The sequence below is a fragment of the Cheilinus undulatus genome, linkage group 7, assembly GCF_018320785.1.
Source record: "Cheilinus undulatus linkage group 7, ASM1832078v1, whole genome shotgun sequence".
In the NCBI taxonomy this organism is placed as follows: domain Eukaryota; kingdom Metazoa; phylum Chordata; class Actinopteri; order Labriformes; family Labridae; genus Cheilinus; species Cheilinus undulatus.
The window spans coordinates 12,352,004-12,364,348 of NC_054871.1; the positions used below are offsets into that span (position 1 = coordinate 12,352,004).

General features: G+C 40.9%; 1 protein-coding gene across 1 annotated transcript in view; it reads right to left on the reverse strand.

Moving 5' to 3' along the window:
• Positions 1-12,345, reverse strand: part of LOC121512356 (ephrin type-B receptor 1-like) — a 157,811-nt gene that overhangs the window by 9,780 nt on the left and 135,686 nt on the right. The window contains exons 15-17 of the mRNA XM_041791590.1: positions 8,301-8,368; positions 7,666-7,813; positions 1,579-1,728 (exon numbers count right to left, since the gene is read on the reverse strand). Coding sequence (XP_041647524.1) covers positions 1,579-1,728; positions 7,666-7,813; positions 8,301-8,368 — 366 coding nt within the window. The remainder of the gene's footprint in view (positions 1-1,578; positions 1,729-7,665; positions 7,814-8,300; positions 8,369-12,345) is intronic.

The following is a 12,345-nucleotide window of genomic DNA, read 5'->3' on the forward strand; positions in this document are numbered from 1 at the left end:
CCGTACTGGTAACACACACTTTCCCCATCATTATACACCGTGTGTGCCATTATAAAACTATCTCTGTCATTATACTGACTCCATGTCATTATTGCAGCATAGGCCTCTTATATTGCTCAGGATCAGCCATCAGGGAATGACGGGTGAGGTGAGGGTGAGGGAGGGAAATGGACAGGCAGCTGGGGGGGGGATTTTGAAATGAGGGAAAGGCGTGGCTGGAGTGATGTGGAAGCTGCAAATGGAAAGGTCCAAATAGAAAGAAGAAAAACCCCTGTGTGTTACAGGGTGAAGATGCTGCCTGTTGAACAGGGGTGTTTATATAAACTCAATTCATGATATGCTACATTATACACATTATCAGGTAGGGATGCTCAGATGCAATGGTTGAACATCACTTTTTACCAACATCCATTATTGGCAAATGAATCTAAACTCTATAGAAATATTCACTTTCTGAAGTAAATCCCAGGAAAAAAATGAACTTTTACATTATTTTCTCATTTTTCATTTGCATCCTGACAATCAAACATTTAAAGGGGATCTTGACAATGACGTATCAATGAGCCAGATAAATAACTACCCATGCAGTTTATCATTTAATAAATAAAACCGCCTGAAGTTGACTGTCTGGAGCTGTAGCCTTTCCTGTTAAAAATGAGGCAAAAAGGCTCTAAACATTTCCCAAAAGAAAATTATTTTCAGGTGATAAACCCAGACGAAGCCTGTCAGCAATGTTTAGGGAGATAAACCCATGAGAAACTGGAGGCTTGTGAAATTCCCTGGCTCCTCTTTGTCAGAGCAGTTAGATATACGGTTTCAGAAAGCAAAAATTTGGATTAAGAGTCTGAGCGCTTTGATGTGGGGTTTAGTGCCAAAAGTAACTATAATCTGTGTATCACATTTCTCCTTGGAATAGGAACCTAAAAATAAAATTGTCAGCAATCCGATCTTGTGGAACCTCCTTTTTCATGTTCTGCATGCGAGGCCCCTTTAGGTTTAAACAGTAAAATTGAATACTCAGTTTGAAGAATAGGTAAAGTGGTGATTTTTTTATGAGTTTAAACACAAAAACAGAGAGACTTGTGCTCTTAAATTAGTCTGAGAGAAGACTAGAATAAAAACAAATGCTACCCCAAACAACATTTTTGTGTTGAAGCACAAAGATAGAAAAGTACAGTGCAGAAATGCTGCAGCAAATTGATCACACTTTGAAGGTAATTGGGATAAAGTTGTCACCACAGTAAAATATTTCCTGAGGAAAAGATCAGGTGCAAAGCAGTATTGTTGGTCTGATGCTGCAGGGAACAAATATTTCTGTGACACTTAAATTGATGTCCTTATTTTCCGTGTGTTTTCCTAGACATGCAGACACCCCGCTGTGAAAGCAGGAAACAAACAAGCACAGCCCCCACCAACCCACACAAATATGCACAGAGACACTACAGAGAGAGACACACAGATGCTTAAGAGGGCATGCGACAACAGAGGGTTAAACGTACAGGATCTTTAAAGTGACAGACATCAAGGACATCACATTCTTTACCTCTGTCTGCCACACAAAAGCATGCAGTGACTCACATCTTGGTTGCTCATGTCCCAGTACGGCCTCTCTCCGTATGACATCACCTCCCAGGTGACGATCCCATAACTCCAGACATCTGAAGCTGACGTGAACTTCCTGTAGGCGATTGCCTCCGGAGCCGTCCACCTCACGGGGATTTTACCACCCTGGGAGAGAAGAGAGATGAGATGAAAAGGGACAGGGGAAGAAAAATGAAGACACGATGTTTTCATTTACGGTCCTGATGTGCTCAGTTAGACATTTATCACAAAGCACTAAACAGCAGCCATAGGCAGCCCATGAGGTATATTTAACATAGCATGTCTCTACTGTATACCTGTGTTATTCAAACTAAGGCAAAACACCACAAGGACATACAGTGCCTATAGAAATTATACACCCTCTTGGATGTTTTACCCTTTTATTTCTTTTATAAATCAATCATAGTCAATAAAATTTGGCTGTTTGACAAAAAAACCCTCCTAAATATTAAAGTGAAAACAGATTTCTACAAGGCAATGTCAAACATTTTTAATTAAGTATTCCACAGTGTACATATCACACTTTTAAACAGCACTATGAATTAGCAAACTGACACACCTCTACTATTTGTAATTATTCCTACATTCATAGACTTTATAAAAGAGGCATTCAAGCCTCTATGTATGAAAACAGAGGCCAATGTCAGAGTGCAGTAATCTGTAATTCTAAATGGAGAGCTGTGGGAAAGAGAAAAGAAACCTGATGATGGAAGTCACCCTACTTTTATTGGAGTAAATTTGTTTAATGAGTTTATGCTCTCAGTCAATAGTTTCCAGTCTCTCTCTATAGCTCTATGTTGTAAATAATGGTCCAGTTAAGAGTAAAGTAGAAGATAAAGTGAGAAATTCTTTGGGGTTTTCTCACTTTTAATGACAAGTTGCTACCATGGGGTCCTGTTAACCAGAACAGACAGTGTGTGCATAGGAAAAGCCAACGACATTATCCAGTCAATAAAAATTTTGCAGAGATGCATGCTAACTATAAAACATGAGTGGAGGCCATTATAACTTAGCAACATCTGAAAGCTGGCTGCAGCTTTGCTGAGTACAGCTAAGCCTTTGCAGAGCTGAGGTTTGTGAAATATGGTTTATGAGAAAAATGACCCAAGTCTGACAAAGTGAACCTGTCCCAAAGTGTTCACGTCTGCTTCCTCTTGCACGTAACTCTGGACTTAATTTATGTCCTGCTGGTATAAAAATCTAAGACTGGCATAGTTTTATATGTCTGCTAGTGTGAATAAAGACATTACAGTGTGTTTTCATCAATGTGTATGAAGTAATGTGGCTTTTTAAAGAAGCAGCAAGACTAAGTCACATATCACACTTTTACCCTTACCCCTCATTTTTGAGTGCCCCCTCGCCCCTTGAAATACAGTTACAAAGGGCAGCAGTGAAATGTTCTGCTATGAAATGACACAGCCCTTGACAGTATATATGTAAACACAAGCAGCAATAATATTGGACATTTCTACTTTGATTAATCAGGCATGAAAACGGATCAGGGGTGAAAAAGGTGAGAAGGATACGACCCCTGGTGGGTCCAGGGGCATGCTACCCCAGAAGAAAATTTTGAATATTTCATATTTAAAAGCATCAATCTGATGCATTTTGAGAGAAAAATCAAGCAGAATTAAGAGCCAATATGAATGTATAATGAAGTATCCATCTATACATGGACACATTATGCTATATAAGAAATGAGACTGACAGCTTCTCTCATGAAATGCGCAACAGCACAACTTTAATGTAGTCACTCAGATGTGCAAATGGCCTATCAGTATTATCATTAAGTACAGACCCTGACAATGAAAAACCTCAGACCACACTTATGTATGACAGGCCATATATGCTAACCAGCCAAGCCTCTACATACACAGCTCACTGCGCAATCTGCCGCAGAATGAAAAAAACAAGCCCTTAGATAGCTACGTTATCTCTCCTGCTGTGTTAGCTAACGTTATGCATCAATGACACGATGCCTCTTTCAGCAAGCTTTAATTCTTCTAGTGATATATTACCTGTAGCTATCGTTAAGCCTATGTCAACAGAGTTCCTGGGTAACTTAAATATACCAGAAAATATTGAAATTATTGAAACCATCACTCACCAAATTCAGTCAGGCAACTAATGTTAGCTATATTCCACTTTTCAAATCGGCGAGGTGTCTTCTTTTCAGCTTCCGAATGCTTTGGTCTGCACGAGCGAACTGCTTGTACACTTCACAAACCAATCAGGTAGCAGTATTCCCCTACCTTCCCAGAGAAAAAACTGGTGATGCAAGGCCCTTCGCATATTTCCATGCTCTCACGCTTGTAGAGTGAATGTTTTTATCGAATTCAAGGCTCCCTTCAGGCACGCGCACATGTTCGCAGTTCACTGATAATCTCTGGTATACCTCCATGTCCTGTCCATACCCCCCCCGAAAAAAAATCTCATCAGCTCTACACGATTCACGTAGGTCACCTATTTTGGTTTCAAAACGGCGAATTTCACCGAAAGGTGAGTGATTTTCATGCCTGATTACTTTAGAGAGACATAAAAGCACATCAGTATTGGAGCAAGCCATCAGGTCCTGGTATAACCAAATTGAAAGCTGTATTTACATCTCCGGCACAAAGTTGGGCACATTCCAGATGCATGTTGCCCACTGCCAGCGCTGCCCCTTAGCTCTGATTCTGTTTGTGATTTTCGTGGACAGGATCTCAAGGCACAGCCAAGGGGGGAGAAGGGTTTGCAATTGGGTCACCTCTAAATATATAGTTCTGTTGGCTTCTTCAGCCAGGGGCCTCCAACATGTGATGGGGCGATTTGTAGCTGACTGCAAAGCCGTTAGGATGAGGGTCAGCCCTTGCAAATCCGAGGCCATAGTTCTCTGCTGGAAAAAAGGGTGATTTGCCACCTCCAGTCAGGGAGGGTGTCCTTGCCCCAAGTGAAAGAGCTCAAGAATCTCAGGGTCTTTTTCATGAGTGAGGGTAGAAGGGACTGCGAGATTAACAGGTCGAATGGTGCAGCATTGGTAGTATACCAGACTGTTGTGGTGAAAAAGAGCAGAATGGCAAAGCTCTGAATTCAACAGTTTTTGTTCCCACCCTTACCTATGGGTAATGGGTAAATCTGGGTAATAACCTAAAGAATGAGATTCCAAGTTCAAGCGGTTGATTTAAGATTCCTCAGGGTGGTTGGGTTCAGAGATAGGGTGAGGAGCTTTGACATCCAGAGGGAGCTTGATGTAGAGCCGCTGCTCCTTTGTCTCAAAAGGAGACAGTTAAGGTGGTCCAGGCATTTGATCAGGTCCCCTGCCTGTGGAGGTCTTCTGGACGCGTCCAACTGGGAGGAGACCCCAGGGTAGACCAAGGACTTGCTGGAGGGATTACATATCTCTACTGGACTGGGAACACCACATAATCCCCTTGGAGGAGCTGGAAAATGTTGCTGGGGAGAGGGAGGTCTGGGCTGACTTGCCTAGTCTGCTGCCACCACCCAGAAAAGCGAAAGTAAATGGATGGATGTATAAAAGCACATCATATTCTTTTCTGTCACATATTTTTTCCAGGCAAACATCCATGACCAACTGAAAATGGTTTACTGCCCAATTTTGAGTCCAACCCACCAGCTGTGAATTAAGGCTTTGAATTATGCTGTTGAATCAAGAAATCACTTGAACAAAACATGAACATGTCTGACAAAGAGAAGTAGGCTAAAAGATCTCAAAACATAATACATCATGCAGCCATCTAAAGAAATTAAAGAACAGATTGGAAATAAAGTTACTCATATCTATCAGTCTGGGAAGGGTTACAAAGCCATTTTAAGGCTTTGGGACTCCAGTGAACCACAGTGAGAGCCATTGTCCATAAATGGAGAAAATTTGGAACTGTGGTGAACCTTTCTGAGAGTGGCCAACTTACTACAATGACTAGAAGAGGGCAGCAACAACTCATCCAGGAGATCACGAAAGAACAATATCAACATCAAATTGAGCGTCAGTTCAGGCATGGAGTCAAGTGATTCCATAATTTAGATCAGCTGATCTCACTCAAGCCGATGGCAAGCTGATTTACTCTTAGCACACTATTGGCTAATCACACTCAGGCTGCCTTATTTAAACTGCTCTTGCCTGGCTCTTTGCTGCTTTCTTTGTAAGCTGCTCTTGCAACCCTCCTCCACCCCAGCTCCTCCTTCATTCTTCTTCTTACTTAATCAGGGTCATTCTATTGTCATTGATACCAGCTCTACTCTGTTTTTTGCTGCTTCTCTCCCTGCCTTAGGCTTTCCTTATAAAATATATAATGCTAATTAATATCTGCTAATAAAGAAATATTTATAGCTGCAAATAGTGTGTTTCTTGACAAAGTGGTCCTGACTAAACTATTATTTTTCACGTAGGGCTAGGTAGATTTGGAATTCTTTTTGTCCATTAATAAATTAAATCACATTTATAACGGAAATTACGTAACCTTGGAAAGCAGATGGATATGCCCGTTTCTGTGTTTCTCACTGGCAAATCCATCTCGCAAAGCTCCCGTCTGAACCATTTTGGCTCGGTTAGAAAGTGACAGAACCAATCAGTGACAAGGGGCAGTACTTTTTGGTGCGGCGGAGTCGTGAAGTGAGCAAGCAGCAACAAGAGGCCAGTGCAATTAAGGCAGAAGACATTAGCGTGGATGCCGCTAAAGCGCTAGTTTAATCAGAACTTGACATTTCTTCGTTAAAAGAACAGAAAACTTTCAATAGAAAAAATAAAAGAACAGCAGTGAGTTTTTTTCTTTTGAAAATGACAAAAGTCGTGTACTGACATGTCAACAGTCACCATGATTTGCGTTTTGCAGCTCTAATGTTTGTTGCCAGGCAACCAGAGCAGTTGGCAGCAAGAAAGATGCACTCAAGTTATATCTTGGACTTGTAGAGTTATTTCACAATTAGGTTGACAACATATGTTGAAACCTGTGAAAACAAAGAAGATGGATGGTCCAGGACACCTTTGAGAGAAAGAACGGGAAGTTTCCATCAAGAAAAAACAAAAAAAGGTGAAAAGAAGACTTTGGTCTCAACTTCAACTCCTGGCTGACCTAAAAGCTAACAACAACTGCCAGTAACTGCAACGGAACACTGCCTGATTAACAGGAGACTATTAAATGCGACCTACTGGGGTAGCATGGGGTGGCGCATACTAACGCAGCAGCCTGGCGCTCCATCACTAGCAGCAAAACAAAGCCCAACACCTACACCAGAACTGACAGCGTGCCCACAGAGTTTACATCTTTCCTGATGCAGATTATCTGGAGAATGGGGCGCTCAGAGACTGACGGGAGGAGGATGTGGAGCAGCACAACACCTACAGCCAGTGGGGAGGAGGCAGCAATGGCATTGTGCGAGAAGGCAAAGCGGGGCAAACAAGCCAGGCTGCAGGCTAGGCTAAGAGCAGCCCCACACAAACCTGCCAAATTGACCATCATCCTCCTGGGTGCCCTCTCCCTCGCCAGCAGGATGGACGACGTGAGGCTGTGGATTTCTAACCACCACTTGGACAACTGTGTTTGCAGCTACAGCGGAGACTGCCAAATGTAATTTCGTTGCATTTTTTCAATGCAATGACAATAAACGACTATCTATCTATCTATCTTCCTATCAACTATCTATCTAATGGAGTTTACTCCTTTGGTAGGGGTGTAGCTCACTGGCGGTTACGTCATGTGTTTTGTTGCTCTGATTGGCCTGTAAAGATGTGACAGACAGAAAGTTCATCCAATCACCCTTCCAGTCTTTTTTCAAAGGCTCTGCCCTTTCCCAAACACTGTGTATGGTTGGTTTCCCAGATGGATGTGTGAAACATATCCATCTGGCATGCCAGGTTAGGAATTTTGTATTTGCTTGGGTTATCTTTGTCTAATATTTAAATGTTTGTTGATGATCTGAAACATTTAAATGTGACAAATATGCAAACAATTAAGAAATCAGGAAGAGGAAAAATACTTTTCACAGTACAGTATATAAAATCATTGGGTTCATAAGTGTGAATACATTTGGTTGCCTCTGTGTGTGGTGACATATGCGAGCCCTTACCAGTGAGCTTGTATATGTGGGGTCAGACGTATCCTCCTCCAGGTACCGTGATAATCCAAAGTCAGACACCTTACACACCAAATTACTGTTCACCAAGATGTTCCGAGCAGCCAGGTCCCGGTGAACATAACTCATCTCAGCCAAGTACCTGCAACATCAATGGGATTTATTCTGTGAAGGTTTGGGTTATCTGTTGCCAGCTACCTGGGCTACCATAAAAAAGGTAATGGGATTTAGTGAGTGTGCGTGTTATCACTGCCAGCTACCTTTGATACAATACAAAGGGGATTTAAAGCTTGTGTATGTGTGTGTTATCACAGCTAGATACCTGCTTTAAAAACATAGATAGGATCTAGTCTGCTGTTTTGTGTTTGTGTTGGCAAATTCTGATGCTTCTAACTGGAATAAATACAGGTTTTGTGTGAATATGTCTGACTATGAGGATGACTTAGCAAGATTTGGAGACAGCACAGTTCAAGTTGTGCTTGCCTGACAACAACACATGACCAGGCATTCATTCTCAGTGTATTTGTTTTATTAAATATAAATCTCACTTTGCACAACATTTGAAAAGTTTTTTTCTCCACTGAATCAATAATGATGGATTTCTCTAGTAGGTGTGTTCATGTGTTTACCTCATTCCAGATGCGATGCCCCTCAGCATACCAACCAGCTGGATCACAGGAAACTGCCCGTCATTCTGCTGCAAAAACACAAACGTGACAAGTTTAGTTTTGTTTTCATTATCGAACCTTTCATACATTCATTATTCGGTCGAGTAACTTAAAAGATGAGTCAGTGTTTCACATGCAGTGTCAGATTGTTCAGTTAAGTCTTTGCTGATGCTGTAGAAATGGCATTTCTGAATGTTTTAACTTCAGCTAAATATCAGTGATAATATTTAATATCATTAGTCTTTGGATTTATTCTGTCTTCTAAATTTAAAACTCTGGTATGAGGGAGCTGCAGTGAGACAAATCAAATGACTTGGATTCCTTAATCTATTCCCAGATGAATTCATAAAGGGAACGGCTGTCTGACCTTATCTCCTTTTGTATTCTTTGTGTCCAGACCCAAAAGGAAAAGACAGAGTTAAAAGAAACAGCGAGATACAGCCAGGTGCTGGATATGATAGCAGGCTTTTTGCCTCACAATCCAGTGAAGCCATTTAAAACTCTTTCCTGTAAATGGGGTGAAATAAATTTCATTCAAACTAACCAGTGCTATAAAGAGGTGGTCCTTACGAGCTAACAGTTTGTTTTTAATGTTTTTCCTTAGACTGGGACAGTTCAGATGACTACATTTGTTTTAAACATGGTCACATTTAAGACAGTTAAAAGACTTGGAAGCTGACACATCTGGCTGCAGATGCTTTGATTAATTCAGAAATATGTCTGATTCTGGTAAATATTTGCTGCTTAATGCCTTTGATGCATATGGAGTACATATCTTGTATTATGTTATCTGTGTATGACTGTTTTTTGTCAGTCTGGAACTTTCTGCTTCTGCTGTCTTAGCCAGGACACTTGAAAAAGAGATTTTTAATCCCTCCCCGGTGGGGTGGAGACACAGTGAGGCAAAGCATTGGCTACGCTATGTGTGGACTGTCATGGCAGAATCTGGATCTGATCTGATCTGGATCAGTCCCAAAATCTCATCAGTTCTTCCTTATGCCATTTCTGACATTACATGAAAATTTCATGAAAATCCGTCCATGACTTGTTGAGTTATGTTGCTAACAAACTATCAAACAAACAAACCCACCCAATCACATAACCTCCTTGGCAGAGGTAATAAAATAAGGATCATTTCTGAATTTGGGTCTTTTATAGTGTTCAACAAAAGACTGCTGTCTAGAATTATAACTCAGGTAAGGTTAGGTTGGGTTTGACTGGGTTAAGTTAGGTTAGGTCGGGTCAGGTAAGGTTACGCCACTTTAACTTGAGTTATGTTATCGTAGGTTAGGTTAGGTTGGGTTGGGTTTTGGGGATGGTTTGGGTTGGGTTTACTTGGGTCAGAGTAGGTTTAGTTAAGTAGGGTTAGCTTAGGTTATGTTAGTTTAGGTTGTGTTAGGTTAGTAAAGTCGGGTCAGGTACAGTGGATTAGGTGATGTTTGGTTAGATTAGGTTAAGTCAATTTAGGTTAGATTGAGTTGCGCTGAGTTGGGTTGGTGAGATTATGTTATGCTATCTTAAGTTATGTTAGGTTAATTAGGTTATGTTGGGTTGGCTTGGGATTATTTGGGTTAGGTTAGGTTTGGTTAAGTCAGGCAATGTGAGATCGGGTTTAGGTAAGGTTGGATTGTGTTGTTTTGGGTTAGGTTAGGTTTGCTTAATTGGGTAAGATTAGGTTAGGATAGGTAAGTTTGGGCTAGGTGAGGTTAGGTTAGGATAGTCTGGGTTATGTTGGGTTGGGTTAGTTGGTTAAGTTTAGGTCAGGTCTGGTTGATTCTATACAGAATGGTATTGTATGATACGATACTGTACAGAAAGTACTTCGAAATATGATACAATGTGATACAGTATAATATGATGTGATCTGATGCAGACTGATACGATAGAGTTTGGTATGGTATGATACTGTAAAGAGAGTATGATATGTCATTAGATACAGTATGATACTAAACAATACAGAACAGTTTAATAAAATATGTTGCAATGTGGTACAGTATAGTTTGGTACGATACAATACTATACAGAAGTACTGTATATTATATATGATACAGTAGGTACAATACCATATCATTCTGTTTCCAACCCTAATCACCGTCCCCTCTAAAAATAAAGGCATTAAAAGCCCCAAAAATCTATCTTTTAAAAAATGCCTTTCTATGTTTGAACTAAAATACTCACCATTTGTGACTCTCACCATTACAATGACACTATTAAAGTAGACTGGCCTTATATAAAACCCTGGTAGGAATTTCCTCAAACAAAGATTTTAATCCGGCACTCAGTATCATAACCTAAAAGAAAAACAACATTCAGAGGATCAGGAGGCTTGTTGTACTGAGTCTTGTTGCTGAAACTGAAAACAACTTGCCTCTCTGCTGTTTTTCTTCTGCCTTTGGGCCAGACAGTCTCTGTCTGTTGGAAAACATCACTGACATCCCGACTGACATGGATGCAGTCAAAAGTGTGTACGTGTGTGTCTTTTAATTCACTTTGTGCATCAAACTGTGCCTTTGATGCTCCTCTAGCCTAATCCTCTGCAGGCGAAACCTTCTTCTAGGTACAGACACATGCAACACAGACACACAAATACATTGATCCTGTGGTTCCTGTGCCTGCAAGATGGTCACACTAGGACAGCAGCACCAGTGAGATCGATCATTGTGTGCATGAGTCAGCGGCTGATTTCTGAGTCAAAAGGGGTCACGCTGTGAGAACCAAACATCAAAGAGTTTCTCTTTCTGTCTTTAGAGGCGCCTCGAAAGGAGGGCAGGATCAAAGAGGAGGACGGACAGACAGAGAGGCAGACACACGGACGAACAGACAGGCAGACAGGCCGGCAGGATGAGGAGGAAAGAGCTCAGGAAGGAAAAGTTAGGAGAAAAGGAGGAGCAGGAGGGATTTTGCGCTCCCAGAGAGCTCCCAATCCACCTCTATCCATCTGTTTTTCTGTTTAGGTCTGTATGACACCGTCTACACTTTGTTTAAAACAGCCTTTGGCAATGAGAACACCAATGAATCACTGCAAAACTCAAAGTCAGAAAAGTGTAGCTATCTTATATCTTGTTAAAAATATATCATTATGCTCCTAAGCAATGCTCACCTGAGAAGTTCAAATGCAAATCTTATTTCAAGGTATAAACATCAAAATTAAGGTCTGGGTTGCCTCTAATACCTGATTGGCTTGAAATAGGCATAACTCAACTTCAACTAGTCTGACATGCCTGACAGACCACTTGTTCCCAACCTGGGGTCAAGGACCCATAGGAGGACCACAACAGGTGTCAGTGGGGGTGTGACACTTTGTCTGCTCTGAGGTTATCAGAATTAGAACTACACATTTTACCTAACATCATGATACACTTACTACACCTACTAATTTTTTGATATGGGGTATTTTGGTAAGAAAACATGCAAAGGCCTTTCTTCTCAGCATTTTATTCATGAAACAGTTAAAATTGGTGTTGTTTTGACAGCAATATGTCCCTTTTTTCATGTGGATCATTAGAGGGCTCAGCTTGACAAAAACAAAATTGCCCCCCCCAAAAAAATTTTTTTTGGACTCTACAAATTAATGTCAGTTAAATAAAAATATGTAGGGAAAGTAAGTGACAGCGCAAATATTGACCCCCTTCAAGTCATTATTTAGCCGATGCATCTTTGGCTGCAATCACAGCACTGAGTCTGTGTGGATATATCTCAATCAGGCTTGCACATCTGGACACTGTAATTTTACTCTATTTTTCTTTGCAAAAGCAACTCAAGTTCTGTCAGGTTAAGATCAGGTGTAAACAATCCTTTTTAAGTCCAGCCACAAACTCTCTATTGGATTGAGGTCTGAGCTTTGACTCGGCCACTCCAGAATGTTGACTTTTATGTCTTTAAAACATTTCTGTGTAGCTTTTGCTCTATGCTTTGGTCATTGTCTTGCTGGAAAATAAATCTCCCAAACCCTAGTTCTCTTGCAGACTGAATACTGTCCCCTAGGATTTTCTTATATTTTGCCGCA